The sequence below is a fragment of the Hippoglossus hippoglossus genome, chromosome 13 (assembly GCF_009819705.1).
Source record: "Hippoglossus hippoglossus isolate fHipHip1 chromosome 13, fHipHip1.pri, whole genome shotgun sequence".
NCBI lineage: Eukaryota > Metazoa > Chordata > Actinopteri > Pleuronectiformes > Pleuronectidae > Hippoglossus > Hippoglossus hippoglossus.
In genome coordinates, this window is record NC_047163.1 from 14,231,953 (window position 1) to 14,249,545 (window position 17,593).

Sequence of the window (17,593 nt, forward strand, 5' to 3'; positions counted from 1 at the left end):
AGCCACAGGCTAATGTGGACAAACACAAGCCCATATTAGATGTATCAGGACCAGAGACGTGGATTCAGCAAACACACAAAGAAACAAAGGACGGACTATGTGAGTCCGAAAATAATCCGTCTATCCTCACGTAACCCCCTCTTCCCTTTCAATACGCCCCCCACATTCTCTCGCTAAAACTCCCTCTATCACTGTTTTTAGATCATAATTATAATTTGATCAAGATGCAAGAGCTGCTCACGACTGAGAGGAGAGGAGGAGGAGGAGGAGGAGGAGAGGAGAGGAGAGCTACTTTCCAGACAGAGGTGCAGAAAGACAGCAGTAGGTGGAGGCAGGACGAGAGAAAGGGGGAGGGTAAACCAGGAGAAAGGTGAGTGGAGGAGAAGTGGGAGTGTGTGAAAGGGGGGTGAAGATGATATGGATGAAGATGGATATGGACATCTGCATAAGTGAAGATTTGTCAATTATTTATGTCTGTCTTTCTTGTAGCTAAGATGTCTCGCTTTCTTCTTTCCTTCCTGCCCCCTTTTCTCTCCTTCCTGCCCCAAAAAGTCTTTATCTAATCTCAGCCTCAGCTTTATTCTCTTGGTTTTCAGCCTTCCTCCATCCTCCTCTTCCTCCACCAAACTTTATCTCTACCACAGTTGTATCAACAAATGCTCTCACTTTGGGAAAAAGAGGAAAAAAGGTGAAACAACACTTGTGAAGTATCTCCTCAGTCTCAAGCTTCCACTTTAGCTCAGTCTCCAATCATATCTCGCACCACGTCTTCCTTCTTTTCCTTTTTCACTTCCTCCTCTCTCGCACTACATCCTCTTTTCTGCAACAGTTACTCCAAAGTCTATGTTCGTCCATTTTATTCTGCAATTTCCCAATCTTCCCATGTGTTGTTTACACGTGTTCAGCTTCCTCCTTTTACAAAAACTAATCTCAAAATCTGCCTATCGGCTCGTATTTTTCATTCCTCCAGGTTGCGTGTTGCGTAAACACTTGATGGTAAAAGTGTCCTATGCTTGGTGCTGCTGCGATCATCATTGCAAATTTCCCCATTGCGGGACTAATAAAGGACTTCTTATCTTATCTTATAATGACAACTACAAGGGCACTTAGAGATCACATACTTCCGCCAAAGACCAACAGTCCCTTTTATAAAATCACATTTAAATTCACTAGCTCCAGATTTTTATTTGGATCTGGAACAAAGTGCACACACGCAATCAACAAAAATGTTGAAAAATCACCCTTTGTTGAAGAAATTGAAAAGAAAATCCTGGACCCGCACAAAACTTGAATGGGTTCTTTCTTGACCGACACCACCAAGTTTCATGGTAAACCACCTGATGCTCTTTGCATAATGCTGTTTACTAACATAGCAGGCTTTGATGCTAATGTGCCATGCTAGCTATGAGTAGGAGCACATTGCTAATGGGGTACACTGAAAATAAAATCTAAAATCAGCTGCCTCTGCTTCTTCTTTCACATCTCCGTGATTTGATTGGCTAGCGTCAGTTCTTGAGTGTTTGTTTGAATATGATTTGATCGGCTGGTGCTTCTGTTGCCGCATGAAAAGTTGAGTTCTGCTCAACTTCAACCATACGTAACATGACACAACAGAGACACAATGCAGTTTGACAACAAGGTCACCCCATTCAAAGTGAATGACTTGCATTTCAAGTCCAGTGTGAGGGTTGAGACTTTTCTCTCCCTTTTTGCCGTCTTGTTTCTTTGTCTATTATCTAGCAGGATTATACAATAACCACTGGACGGATGACCATGTGACTTAGTGGAAGGATGTGGAATGTGTCAGGGAAGGACTCATGCAGATCCGGATCAGGGGGCGGGGTCAGGATATTTTTTTCACTTTTCTTAACATCGTGAGACAGGGAGTGTTTTGACATTTTCACCAATTTCCCAGGGAAAAACGCATGACTCTAGATGAAAAAACAATCAGGCATGTTTCGAGGACTGATTTCTATAAGTGTGTGAAATTCGGTGAAGCTTGATTGAATTTAAGGGGACTGCTGGGCTTTGGCAGAGGTATACGCTCTCTTGAGTGCTTTCTAGTTTCACCCTCTATCTTTATCATTCATTATCTGCATGTCTTTGCTTCCAATCTTGCCCATTTTACCCATAATCTCCTTCTTACTGTGATAAAAACATGAAGATGATTCAGCTCCGCAGATCTTTGTCTTCATCTCTTAACCCCTGACAGACTCTCCAGTTCTTTTTTTATTATCCCTGAAACCTATTATTTTTTTATTGACACTGTATCTTTATCAACCTTTTTATCCTCAGTATCTCACATCTATCCTTTCTGTCCTTCCCTCCATCTCTGTCTTGCAGTCTTTGCCTCCCTCATCCCTCTTATCTCCCCTCACACCAGCTTTCCATTATCTCTGTGTCATAAAACTACTAAACAGACCTCTCAGAGGCCAAATATGAGTCGCTCTTAAACTTCTGAAGCCCCATAAAGCCCTTTAGGCTCCCTTTAAATCTCCCTGTCAGTACAGATATAATTGGTAACCTTTTCAGACTCATATATGTTATAGCCTTCCACCTTTCGCATCTCTTCTCTCGTCGCCTTCCACTACATGTGTTTCTGATTGGCTGACGGTGCCAGAAGTGAAGCTGGAGGTCTGATGGTGAGAGAGAGAAAGAAAAGAGGAAATGCGGTGCATATGGATGGAGGGAAAGGTTGTGACCTGCTTCCTCCCTCGCTTCTGTTAAATCTCATCCTCTTTGTTCTGTGGTTTTTCTCTGTGCTCCCTGAAAAATGAGACCAAACTTATGTTTTTTAAAGGAAAAACAGACGTTCAAAGTCCTTTCTGTTAGTCCGTACTTGGCAGGTTTAAGGGATCAGTATTGGTCCCAAAATGGACTTCATTAAGACAACTGGTTATATATCACTGATCTTTACAGTCTTTATATACTGCTCGTTTAATACACAGCATAGTAAAGCAACTGTTAAAACCTCACCGCTTCCTGTCTGTTGCTCCTAAAATGTACATTTTAATTTGAAGGCAGTGGCCTTTACTGTGAAACCTTTTGTTGACAATCATTTTTTATATAACTAACTGTACTAGAATTTTCTCCTATTGAGTTTTATGTATATTTTCAAATAGAAACATTTCTCATTTTAATTCCTCTGTCAGTTTTTTTTTTTTTTTTACTTTGTATGTATGAAATATAATCTATTAACTATTCTGATGGAGAATAGCTGAAGAAAAAAATCTTGTTTGTGTTTATCTGAAAGCGTATTTCATACATTCATAAATATCAGTCCCCTAAACATGCCTGTTTTTTTCCTTCAAGATCCAGGAATTATTTTTAATAAATCAATGAAAATGCTGAAAAATCCCTGTTGAGCAATGTTAAAGAAAGTGAAATTCCTGGATCTGCCCCCTGATACAGACTTGCACAGAAAATGGGTCATGGGTTCTTCCTTGGATCATGCCCCACACCTCCAAAACATTTCATGGAAATTGGACGAGTCGTTTTTGGTAAATACTACCGAGAAAAAAACCCAGACAAAAATATAATCTCCCTGGCAGAGGAAAAACATCTGCTCTGCTCTTCCATTGAATTGACAATAATATTATCTCTTTGATTTGGGGAAAAGCTTTTCTGAAAAAAAAAAATCCTGATCTCTTTTCCTAAGATTGTTCAAAATCCTTCCTGTCTAAACAAACCCAATTAACACTTGAGGTGCCTGTGCAAAGCTGACAAACTTTTCTTCTCAAGTGATGCAATATGCTTCTGTGTGTTTTTGCCCCAGTTTGTGCCTCACACACGGAGCTGCTGGTAGCATTAGCAATGACTACATTGTACATGAGTGAGATTTATTCCTCTTCAGTGGCTGTAAACATGGGCCCCACACATCTTTTAAGTTTTTATGTGTATACACTTAACAATGCTAGAGTTAAAAAAAAACTAAACTTCACTGTTGAGCAGGTCAGTTGAGGTTTAGAAATAAAATGTAGCAGCGTATAATAACACAGAAAAATAATTTATGACTATTGCATCAGCCCAACACTGTTTGTCTAGAATAAACCAATATTCCACAAAAATGTGATTTGTGTTTTGATATTGTGATGATGCAATTACATTCTAAACAATCCACTACAACTCCACACTCCACTAACAACTAACTATAATTAAAGATAAGGTGAAGTAGCTTTGTAGAGAATAACCCTTGAAACTCCACGTTATCTCTCAAACTAAAGGCAGACAGTAGATATCCAGTCTTTAAGGCCAAGCCAGGTGTACTGAGATAAATCCTGACCAAGGTGTTTGTAAACTTTATACTTTTAATGATATATCTATATAGCTGAGAAAGAACCACAACTCATGGACATGTATATATACATGAAATAAATATGTGTTTAAGTCTGATGGAATTAGCATTAAATTAATTTAATTAATTTAAAGTCTTAATATGTTTTTAAACCTATTAAGACTTAATGTATTTAGGACCTGGGACATAATATTTTTAAATATCATAGACTGTTTAAATCGTAATATTCTAATTGAACTTTTCTAAGATGCAGCAGAGACCCAGCTGACATTAGCAGTAACTCTACCTTACTGATGACTTTAACGTTTAACAGATGTTTACGATAATGTTTGAACCATTTAACGTCACACAGCTTGAGTCATTTCCATTTGGGAGAGGGATACAAACCGTACACATCTACACATACTGCATAAGTAGAATCATTATCATCTAAGTAAGATGTGTGCATGTGTTTGGTTCTATGTGAACGAGCCTGAATGTGTGTGTTTTTATGTTCAGGCCCCATATGGTAACCATAGATCATTGAAGCTACGATGCACCTTTTTCAGAGAAAGACAATCGACAGCTGTATTATCTTTGCGGGTCTAATTACTTCCCAGCAACCATATAGCTTGTCACATTGTGAAGGGGCAGCACGTGAAAAACCACCCACATCCACGCATTTACAAAAACACACTGAAATAGGCACACGTGTCATTGTATATCCACACCACCTACATACCACACACACACACACACACACACACACACACACACGCAGACATGATAAAGATGAGGAGTCAGGGTGAGCGGAGGCCTTGTATACAAAAATGTCCATTTAGAGTTTTGCATTTTTACACAAAGTGGATGTTGAACTTCGAAACTCTCCTTTGTTGGAGTTTTTTCTTTTTCTTTTTTCAGCACCAATGACTTCATCCCCTCTGCTGGAGACAGATACCTTCTAGGAGGGATCACACACACACACACACACACACACACACAGTGGTCCAGTACCTTCCTGTGCAGGGTGCTGTGCTGTGTCATAGCCATGGGGAAACTGTGAGCCCCCTTCAACTGTGTCTTCTCCCAAAGTGAAGCCAGTCTCTGGACGCCCTCGTCCCTGGAGCACAGAGGGACACTGGACTTACTCTGGTGGAGAAGGGAAAACAAAAATATTACCACAATAACACCATAAATATTATGAGGACAGTGTAGGAGGAGAAATGAGGACAAGACGGAGTGTGTGTGTGTGTGTGTGTGTCATCCACTCCTTCCTCCTTCCCTAACTGTAATTACAATGTTTTAATCCCTGCCCCTTAGTTTATTGGTTAGTTTGTATGTAAGCAAGGTTACTAAAAACCAACTGGGTTACCATGGGTCAGGGAAATGTTTATGTGGATCCAATAATTGTTTTTCATGTTTTTCAACATTTACACTGTTTTCCTAAAAAATTTTAGGGAACTGATATCTATGACTGTGTGAAATTTGGTGCAGCTTAATTGAATTTAAGGGGTGTTGGGCTTTGGCGGAGGTATGCCCTCTACTGAGTGCCACTCTAGTTTTAGATAGTTATCTAGTTATTTAGTAACTATCTAAACAGTAGTATGATAGACAGTATGGAACATTTCAATGGGTTGGCAAGAAAAGCTTGACAGCTGTAGGTAACATACTGTATTTTATTCTGTGGAGGTGGTTGAGCAGAGCGGGAGAGCCACAGGGTGACAGAGACAGAGATGGGAGACCCACAGTGGTAAAGTCCCCTGCCACTGTGGGTCTCACCGGTATCATTCGTTTATTAACAGAAATCAATACGACAAACATAATGTAAAAACTCAAACTCAAAAATCCGCCTGGCTTCTCTCATGCACAGACACTAGTGGCAGCTCTCTGTCTGTCTGTGTCTCTCTGTGTTGCTCTGCTGAGACACCTCCACTTATGCTTTGTAAGCTGAATATGTGGATGCACCTGTAGATGCAGCAGCATCATGTGGATCCAGAGATGCGGCTGTCGGCTGGTCAGGTTGAAACAGGACTTGGCGTACAGGCAGTAGTGGCCCTTCAGAGGACAGGAGAACGACAGCTTGGCCACACAGCCTCGATTTGAATCTGTCACACAAAAATGATGAAAATATTCATTTAAACAAGTTGCGCTAAAGTTGCACTGAGACGTGAAGCTCGAGCTCTGTCTTAGCTCTTTCTCTCTTTGCAATGTGTCTTTGTATCTCTTGCACATATGGACTTGTGTAACATTGGGAACATGTTCATAGCGTGACTCATTCAAGGGCAATGCCTCTCGTAACCATCAGAAAAACATCTTCTCTTCCCATCACGCGTCTGCTAACTTCCGCGTCTTTGCCAAGAAGAAGAAATGAGAGAATAGCGCCTGTGGTTCACATGGAAGTCCTCTGCTAGATCAGAAAGAATTATGTTAATTATTATTAAAATAATAAGGAGGATGTATAATGACGATGTAAAAATAAATTATTTGAAACATAATTTATCTTTTAAATAAAAAATTGCCTTTATCCCTCCCTTCGTTGGCTTCTTTATAAGTAAAAACTATTGGATCTAGGAATTTTTTTTTTTCACTTTCATTTACATTGCTAGGTAGAGCATTTTTCAAAATTTTCTCTGATTTCCCTGATTTTGATAACATTTCTGAAACAAAATTATTTTTTTAAAGAAATAATTAGATACTTTTGGTAACATTGTCTAGTTGTATTCACTTTCTGGCTGAAGTTTGGACAAGAGGATTGATGGGACTCAAATCTCAGGAGGTTGACAATGTCCACATCCAACCTCAGTTGAGCCAGGCAAGCTGTTTCCCCCTGTTACCATTGTTGTGTGTTTTTTTTTTTTGCAAAGCTAAGCAAACTGGCTACTTGCAATAGCTGTTTATCTACCAGAGGGATGCATGATCTCAGTCTTCTCCCTGAGGGGACTTCCCAAAATGGTTACAGGAAACAAGCTTTTCCTTTAAAACTGGAATCATCGTCACCTCAGTTCACTGTGAAAAAGTTTTGATGAAAAAATTAAACCCACTTTGCTTCAGAACAAAATAATTTACAGCAAGTCTCAACCTTCATTTGTTATTATACAAAATTAGTCTCAAATGTCAAAGAAAACATCGGGTTCCAAAACATATTTTATCTCCCGACAGGGTGAGTGATATAATACTGTGTATAGTATACTCATCTGTTCCTTCCTCATCTGTTGAGATCCATAACAGGGTTGACATGAAAGATGTGCCATACAGTATCATGACACATCCATTACTCAACACAGATCTTTGGGATAAACTCAAACATCTGCACACACGTATGAGCTACAATATGCACATGTTTATACTGTTTCACTCATTAGCACAAGGTTGAGTAAATATGTGCACTCGTCTGTGTAATCCTCGTACCCCGAGAAGAATAAGGGTCAGCAGCTCATGTGTAAGTCAGCCAGCGGCGTGATGACATCATCTAGTGGAGACCGCATGTGACATCATATTATCCTGAGTGTCTTGGGGTTGATTCTCATTTAGGGGCAAAGCACCAATTGGGAGATGAGGAATGAAGTGTGTATGCGTGTGTATGCGTGTGTGTGTGTGTGTCGTCCAGTGTGCACTGTTGTGTATTGTTGAATTGGTGCTTGTGAACATCTGCATCAGAATTCTTGCTACAGACAGTGGTGGAGGAAGTAAATTAGTAATTTTACTCAGGTAAAATACATTTTTCTATTGAGCAAAAGTATGTACTTGCTTTTAAATCTACTAATAAGTATTAAAAGTAAAAGTACTTGCCAAATGTAGCCTATTCCCTGTTAACGCAATAGTCATTATCGCAAAGGCTCAGTGGTGGCCTCCTTTGAATGTGAATGCAAAGCAGTGTAAAAAATGTTGAGGAGTAGAAAGTACAGATATTTGCTGATATGTAGTGGAGCAGGAGTGAAAAGTACCCAAAATGAAGCTACTTAGTTAAAGTACAAATATATGAAAAGTTTACTTAGGTACAGCAACACAGTACATTTGCTTTGTTACATATTTAGTGGAGGTGAAATTGAGCTGAACAATTAATGGCACATTTAATAATTTAAGGGTTTGGGAGTGGCTGGATGGAGTTGTTCAATATGGTTATAAATAAATATATAAAAAATGTGCTGACAGGCGTTGCTAGATATGGTAATAACATCTTAACTTAAATTAAGCAAATCAAATTGAGAAACTGAAAATAAGCAGAAATCTTTAGACGTGAATGAAAATAAAACATCAAATCCCTGAATACGAGGAGAGGGAGAATGTGAAAGTGTATTACAGCATTTTAGAAAATGGATTAGATTAGATTAGTTAAGAGACGTAAGAGGTTTTTATTTCATAGTTCTTCAAATAAACTGCCTGACCTTTTGTCTGCGTTCACTGCTATGAAAGTGAGTGCTGACAAAACTGCACCCATATACACGTCTGGACATGATGTTCATCTGTTTCTACTTTGGACCTGGCTGTGTTGTATAGATGTAACTGACTCCAACAACCCTGCCCACCTCAAAACAATTAAACGCCTCCATACCTTGATTAATTTTTCCATTAACAAATGAGTTCCATGACAATGCCCCATAGGGTTTGTCTTCACATTATAGCACATTCACTCACTCCACGTTAAAAAATACAAGTTGATTGGGTCTGCAGCTCAATTATATCCCATAAGTCTAAACTGTTGATGGATTTAAAGTCTGATATAGTGATATGTACTCATTGAGCTCCAACAACTTATGAATAAACTATTAAAAACACATAAGTGAGTCACACTGTTGTACTGAGTGACACGTTCCTTCATTCCAATAAACATAAGAGTTGTAGTTTATTCTAAGTTGACTTACTTTCCGATAGACAGATGACAGGAGTGATACCTCTCACCACAGAGGGGGGAGTGTGTACACTTCTAAAACTAATCTGAGCCATCCCATCCTGAAAAACTGCACTGGCCAGATGTTTAAAGGGGACATAGCATGCCCATTTTACCACAAGTTGATATGGTTCCTTGGGGTCTTAATGAAATGTCTGTAACATACTTTGGTCAAAATACCACAAGGATCATTTAAAACAGCACCCTTTTTACCCTGTATAAAACAGCCCTCCACAGAGTGACCTGTTTTGAGTGCCTGTTCCTTTAAATGCTAATGAGCCAGCTCCCCCCTCCCCCCTCTCCCCCCATGATTTTAAACGATATAAATTACATATTTTATATGATATAAATTATCAAATATGCATCCCATACTTTGTATTCCCCTTGTTGTCCTGGAGTTTTAATTTTCCCAATCACATAATTAAATGTGCCCATCCACTACAAGCACACAAGCAGACAGACAGAGAGAGAAAGAGAGGGGTGGGGGGGGCTATGAAGACCATCATTTACCCCCGAACCCCGACATTCAACGGGTACAACAACAAGCGGAGAAAGCAGAATCGCGGGCTGACCTTATATATACAGTCTATGGGGTTGACCAGCGCGGAGAAATGCACGTCCCGTGTGAACAGCCAGGCGGCTGCGCGCTTGAGAACGGCGCTGCGCTGCCTCGCAGCCTCGCAGCGGCGCTTCCGCGTCCGGTGTAAACCCGGCGTAACGAGTGGGGGGGCTCTGTGTGTTTGTGCCAGTGTTACAGTAGTGCTGAACACTGCGGAAGTCTTCCACACTGCTGGCTGTGTGGCACTGACACAAATTCCAGCTCACGCATGAGAGAGCGAGCGGTCGCGCCCGAGCAACTGCTGCAGCCTCCCAGTCCCAACGATCCAGACAAATGTGAGTGAATCGCGGGCTGACCAGCACGGAGAAATGCTCGTCCCATGTGAACAGCCAGGCGGCTGCGTGCTTGGGAACGGCGCTGCGCTGCCTCGCAGCCTCCGGTTTAAACCCGGCGTAACGAGTGTGGGGTGAGGTGGGGGGTGGGCCAAGGCCATGTAGGGAGACTTCCAGTGCCTTGTTACGACACAAAACCCAGGAAGCTCAATCGAGTCACTCAAGCATGATGTTTCTGACTTAGAGGAACCATAACAAAACGCGCGAGTGTTTTTTTCCCAGAGTTTTTGGGTTGGTAGACATGCCAGATACCCACATTAACGTGTAGAAGCACTAACAAAGTGGAATTTGCATGCTATGTCCCCTTTAATGGAAATATATTAGTCTTAGTTCAGTAGGAACAAAGTGGTATAGTGAGAAACATGTTGTTCATTTTTGTTGTGTGTGTGCTCGTCTCTGTCGCTCTTCACACATATGTATTTAGTTATTAATCGATGGTGTCAGATCATGAATCCGGAATGTTCCAGTCACATTGACCCTGATGTCTTGACTGTGCGCGTAACATTACATCTTGTGTTGCGTGTAGCAAAATCAGTGAATTGCACCAGATGTAATGAAATTACCTGCGGGCAATCCTACTATCACATTCACAGTATCATGAGATCACTGTGACCTTGACCTTTGACTTTCAGGCACCAAAATATAATCAGTTCATCTTTGAGTCTAAGTGAATGTTTGTACCAAATTTGAAGAGATTCCCTTTTATATAAACATACTTTGTGAGGCCACCTGGACATTTGACCTGTGGCTACTAAAATCAAGAAAGTTAAAGAGTCCAAGGAAATGTCTGTGCCAAATGTGAAAGGATTCCTTCACGGCGTTCCAGAGATCTCACCTTCATGAGGCAAAACATTTGCTTTGTGAGGTCCCTTTGACCACCATAAATCGAATCAGGTCATCCTTGATCATCCACTCTGGATCATCAAATCATCTAATGAATTTCAACACAGTTCTCAAAGACGACAAAGCTGTGGTCATTACCTTCTATCACACACTGCTCTGGTGTTGGGATCTGCTGCACCACGTCTCTACAGAACGCTCTGATCGTCTCCATGTTGTCTCTTAAATGGACGAAGAGTCTGTCGGCTTCGCCCTGCTCCACCATCTCTCCATCCTCCTCTCTGCCTTCACCTTTCCCTGCCTCTCTGACCCCTCTCTCCACCGCAGGGGTGACGGGCACGGAGCCTTCAGCGGTCCGCTTCCTGTCGGTAGGGGGCGCCTCCTGGTTTTCTGTTTGCTGATTACTCAAAGTATTGGGAGAGATGTTGTCCGGACTTAGCTCCACTCCATCACCGTCGACCCCGGCGTCTGGGTTGATGGAGCGTGAGTGCACAGCGTGGAGGGCCAAGCTCTTTGACCTGAAAGAGAAATGAGACAGTGGGTTAGTCCCACAGCGTTGACGATCCGAACAACTCAAAGTCTGTCTGCCTTCACCAACACTGAGATCTGTGTGTTTTGACACCATGTAGTGCAGATTGGTTTGGTTCAAGGGTTCTGTGGGGAAACCACTGAGGCACAAATCTATGAATAGTTTTATTGACAGTGACTTTGTTACGATGAAGAAAAAATTTACTTTTGTAAAGTGTCTGTTGTGAAATTACTGCTGTCTTTACCCTTACAGCGTCGTCCATATTGTTAATTATGTAAATTACACTGAAAGGTTTGTTCACTCCAGTCTTCCAAGTCTTGGAAGGAAGCTACTGTAGCTACCTCCAATAACAATATACAAACAAAACTAATAATAAAAACTGAGACAGGGGAACCAGTGCTCTCAGTCTATATAGAGTCTATATTATATTTGACTATAAGGTCGAAGTTATGGCTTTCCGCTTTATTAATTTCAGGTTTAAGTTTCTTTAGAGTATTTCAGAAGGGATTTTACAAGTAATCACAGTAACAGGCCACAGTTCCCACACTGTTAATCTGATCTGGATGTAAACACCCTGAAGTTAAAGCTGTTAGAACCTTGTTAAAAAGATAACACACAAAAACTTTATCATTATTATCATATTAACAACAGTTACTTTGCTCACTCTTTAAACTGTGACGACTAAAATGTGAATATTTTCCTGAATATTGAGCTTCTGACTTGTTGCTCTGTGCATATGAAAATTATATTTTCTTCATTCTTTTGATAAACAATGTCTGTAACTTTGAAGAGACATGACTTAAATTTTTTATGGTAGATGTCTATTTTTCATAAAAAGAAATGCTTCAGAGCCAATCAGATTTAAAGGAGACATATTGTGCTCATATTAAGGTTCATAATTTTGATTTGGGTTATTGCTTGAAAGGTTTACATGTTCTTACGTTCGGAAAACACATCATCTCTTTTCAGCCTCTGTCTGAATTGCACAGCTGGCCGACTCTGTTGTGAACCGCTTCCAGCACCTTTAGAAAATGTCGGCCTCTGATCTTTCTGTACCTGGCTTCGTTAGGGGGCGTGTCAGACTAGCCGCTATGTGTGCATTGTATGGTGACATCACATGACACCATTATCATGTAGAAATATCATCCGACTATTAACCAGGAGTTTCGGGAGGTTTCTGTGTGAGTTTTGGGACTTTTTTTTATTTTTACAGACTTTTACATAGACAGGAAACCTTTTATAACACACTAGAGAAAGAGAAAAACTGAAAAAGCAAGATATGTTTGTTTTAAGCAGTTCTCAGCAGGGCCGTGTAAATGACACAAACTAACCGACCTGTTGAATCTCATCTCTCGTCTCTCCTCCCTGACGGCTTGGCTCAGGCTGTAGCGTCGCAGGGAGGCAGGGGAGTCCTCCTCCACCTCCTCCTCTGCCCTAGCTTCCCCCATCTTCTCCTCGAAGGCCTGGATCTTCACCTGAAGCTGCTGTTCTGCCCCCCGTCCTCCCCCACCTCCTCCTCCCCCTGGAACAGACGCACAGGGAGATGGCGGACACGCTTCGTCTACCCTGTAACGCACGAAACACAAACACAAAGGGTTGGTGGGCACGTGACATGGAGCCTGACAGACACGTTTGGATGGATTTCAGCCTCCTCACTCTCCCAGTTGATCCTATTCTGATCTCTTTCTCACGACAACAGGCTTTATTTCTGTATCTCTCACCCGCTGTGGCCCCCTTTCTCCCTCTCGTGCTGGCTACATCTCACCTTCTCCCCTCTCTTTCCAGCTTTGTTATTCTTTGTCCCTCACATGAATGTTTCCTCTCATTTGCTCTCCAACTCTCTCTCTATATTTCTGTCCCTCTCACAAGCGGCCTTTATAACTCCATCATACATTCCCCTTGTTTGCAAACAGAGGACTTGTCCCATTATTGCTTCTCTTCTGTCCTCACCCCCCCGGCTCTTTCACTAATAAACCATCCTGCCTCTCTCGATCCCTCGTTCCCTGGATCTTTCTTCCAGAGGACCCCAAGCAAAGCCCTCTGGAAGCCTCCAATCCTGCACACAATGTTCTTGTTTCGGGGAAAAGCTGTTGTGTGTCATTCCCACAGTTTAGCCAAATGAATCCCAGTCAACTTATGCACATTAACATGCAAACACGCAAACACAAACGCACACAAGCTCAAACATATGCATATGCCATCTCCACATGTGTTTTAGAAGCACGTTTCATGCCTTCCTTCTATTGTGACGTATGGTAGAAGTCAGTTGAGGACAGAATCAAATATGAAGCAACAGGAAGATTACATGTCTATAAGTAAAAATAACCCAGATCAGTAACATGTGTGGGTTTAATGTGCGTATTGTCTTGGATTTGAACAAGTTTCAAACAAGTTTCCAAACCTTTGACTTCTTGCAGTGACATGAGGATAAATCTTTTTTGAGACAAATACAATGTGTTTCGAAGTGCAATCTGTGTTGAAATGATGCATGTGCTTTGTCTATGTTGAGCCAAAACTCAATCTTACTAAAAGCAACATTAGACCTTACATAAGAACCAAAAAATGTGAGTTGCAATATGTGTACGATCCATTTGCTCTGAATTATACCTTCATTATCTATACTAATTATCATTTGAGGGTTGTGGGGGATCCCAGTTGACATTGGGTGTGAGGCGGGGTACACGGTCGCCAGCGTATCACAGGACCAACATACAGAGACAAACAACCAGTCACACTCGCAGTCACAACTTAGAAATAACTGAAACCATAGCCTACTCTGAGGGACTTATATTAGGAGTAAAACTATAAGCTCTGGATAAAGAGAGGAATGTGGACGATGCCAAATCAGAGATTTAACTAAACCTGGGCTTATTTATATAACTTTCTTGGTGTCGTGCGACTGTCCGCTTCAGGTTTAATTTGCAGTGTTTTGCATCACCTTGTGAACGGCTGCTGAGGATGCATGTTAAACAAGCTCAATAACTTTCAAACTGTTTCAGAGTGAATTAACCAGAAACACATTTCAATCTTTTGGGGGGGAAATTTTAAGACAACACCAGTCAATAGACACAAGTCTATTGGATTAAATGAGTAAATGTGATTTACTTTCCCAACCTGCAACGCATCGCCAAGCTCTCCTCCAGCCGCCTCCCCAACAGTCTGGCTATGGCGGTGAAGGAGTTGCTCATCCTGTAGATGTCTTTCCCGCAGCCTCCCAGTAAAGAGGGGTGACGGTCAGTCAGAGCTCTGATCTCCAGCAGCAGGGTGTGGTGGAAGCTGTGCTCCATGCTGCCCAGCAGGGACACGAGGTAGACCAACGAGCTGTGAGCATGAGTCTGGAGAGAGGAGACGACACAGAGGACGGAAAGATGATTACATCGTAATGTCTGGGGTGGTGATCCATGCAGACATCAAACTACAACAAAAAGAAATAAGATTATACCAACAAGTTGCTTTATTGTACAAAAAACTAGTTATTTCTCTCCGACTAAAAATGGGAGCAGTGTTGTGTTATGGAAAGGTTTGTATTACAAGTATTGTTTCACTACATGTGTTTTGGTTGAGAAAGAGTGAATTTGATGTAATTTGACTCACGTTGGTTTTACACTTCCGGGCAGTTTCGGGGGGTAGTCGTAATTTCTTTTACTTCTAAATCACGACAAACAACATTAAATACTAACACATGCAGCTTGCTCTCTGCAAAACTGAGAAAATATAAACTTCTTTCCCCAACTGACTATAAACTGTTTCTGGAGTATAGAAAACCTGCTCAGCTGTGATACAGAATATCTTCTGAGGTTTCAACTTTCTCGTGTGCATATTCATTGTGTTCTCTAGGGAAGATCCAAACTTTTCTTTTATATGTACTGCTTACTGTAATATGCAATAATTGTAACCAATACAGTCCTGATTCAGCCCCCCGTTAGCCTTAAAAAAAGTATAAGAATAAAGATAAAATGGATGGAAAACAGTCCTTTTAAATGTTCTCTTGCTTAATCCCTATACAAGGTTTTAACCCTGGTAACAGTTGAACAAAAGGCCACATGATTCAGGAACAGCTCTCTTGCAGTGTTTTAGGGCCGAATAAAAACCTAATAAGCTGAATAAGTCAAATCTGTGCACAAAAACAGAAACAGGACTCTCTGACGTCTCTAAGCTTGTTAAAAAATTTTTAAAAATCACACAGCTTGGAAAAACTGACGATGCTTCCTTTAAAATCCTCCTCCTCCTCCTCTGACTGACAAACCGTGATCGATCGATTGATTGATGAAAGGACAGAAAGACGGACAGAGACAAACTGAGCTCAACGACACCTTGTAACGAGGAGAGAAGAATGCACTTACACAGTTTGGGCAGGTTTCACAAGCGCTCTCTGTAGGATACTGAATTTATATGAGGACGGAGAAGTGCCAGAAAATGTAGACGATGACTTTATACTGTAACAACACGCCAAGAAAGTATTTAGGAGTTTCTGAGATCCAACACAAAGCTGAAACAGGAGCCAGGAGAGACTTTATACCAAGTGTGCTACTTCTGCACCAAGGCTTTAATCTACCTACTTATTCTGTATGTGCAACACATATCTCATGAACCGTTCATTTTATATACTTCCCACTTGGCATGTGTATAGTCAATGGTCAGAGGTGGAGCAGTGTCTAATTTGATGCCATTTGGACACATGATGTGTTCAACATGTAATAAAATGTGAATAAACAGGGGAGTCTGTAACAGTCAGTGGGGATGGGGCAGTATGCCAGCAGTCTGTTGACCGAGGGTTGAACATGTCTTCTTCTATGTCCTCAGATAAACTACAGCAGTGGACGGTAACTACGTCAGGCCGTGGGCCAAAGTCACCACAAGATCATTTTAATTATTTTATTTTACCATATCAGACTGACTGACTGGGTGCTGATCTGCATCAAGAAAACAACTTTCATAGAATCACTTTAGCAATTTGTCTTCAAAGTAAAAGCACACCATTTGTTTTGTTGCTCCAATGCTGAATATCAAGCTGAATTAAAGAGGTTTTATTTTGAAAAGTTGTGAACTTGGGTCTGAAGATTGTGTCTTAAAAGACCTCTGAAGTAGCTGATATTCAATATATGAAAAAATAAGAGCAAGTCAGCAAATCATTCAAATGTATACACAAAACACCCATGTGAACAATTATAAAGTAAATTCTGTTCCATTGTATGAAAAACATTGAGATTAAAATCTTCATTGCATATAAACCAGGTAGGATGAGCACACTTTCTAACTTCCCTCTGCACCATAGACTGTTTATAAAAAGCTCTGCACACAGCGTCTAGCTCACAGTATATACATTAACACCGGACAAGAACAGAACATGACAAACACACAGGTTTAGAGCAGCCACTGCATTAGTTCAATACCTCCGTTACAGCATGAGTAGAACTTTGATCATTTACAGTTTGCAAGTGAGACGTGCAACTTGCTATTAAAAGACTGCCAGAGCACGAGGCCTCTTTAATCAAACGTAACAGATCGTGTTTAATTGTTGGGAAAAATCAATTGGCCTTGATTTGATGTCCTTCACACATCACTGGTTTGACTCATGACTAAAAGAATAACTGTAAAATCCTACAAACGAGGACGATAACAGGAAGTTTATGCGAACTACGAACTGTTGTATTAAATTATGAGTTTTCATGTTCTCCAAAAAAAATAATGGCACAGGAGCAGATATTCCCCCAACGTTCAGCTCTGACAAGAAAGATATAGATCTGGAGAACGAAATCAGTTCTTTCTGCTTGATAACACACACACACACACACACACACACTAACACACACACACACTAACACACACACACACTAACACACACACACACACACACACACACACACGATTTTTCCCATTCGTTACCATCACTTCATTATCATAATTCCAACAAGAATGGAAGCCAATCTCCTCTGGCAGTAGCACATGTGCTTGTGTGTTAGAGATTAAAAAACTTCATTTGAATACTGAATGATTTAGAATTTAAAAATGAAAAAACTAAAGAAAACACTACATTGGTCCATCAACATGCCAAATCTTCTCTCCGCTCATTAACTTGTTTTTTCATTCTTTATCTTTCCTTGCTTGCGTT

General features: G+C 40.9%; 1 protein-coding gene across 3 annotated transcripts in view; it reads right to left on the reverse strand.

Moving 5' to 3' along the window:
* The window catches only part of veph1 (ventricular zone expressed PH domain-containing 1), an 80,191-nt gene that overhangs the window by 22,414 nt on the left and 40,184 nt on the right, over positions 1 to 17,593 (reverse strand). For 2 of the 3 annotated variants that reach the window (XM_034605216.1, XM_034605213.1), the window contains 5 exons: positions 14,587 to 14,816; positions 12,817 to 13,047; positions 11,094 to 11,470; positions 6,239 to 6,378; positions 5,288 to 5,422 (listed from right to left, as the gene is read on the reverse strand). In XM_034605216.1, the coding sequence (XP_034461107.1) occupies positions 5,288 to 5,422; positions 6,239 to 6,378; positions 11,094 to 11,470; positions 12,817 to 13,047; positions 14,587 to 14,816 (1,113 nt within the window). The remainder of the gene's footprint in view (positions 1 to 5,287; positions 5,423 to 6,238; positions 6,379 to 11,093; positions 11,471 to 12,816; positions 13,048 to 14,586; positions 14,817 to 17,593) is intronic. The other variant, XM_034605215.1, reaches the window with a different exon arrangement.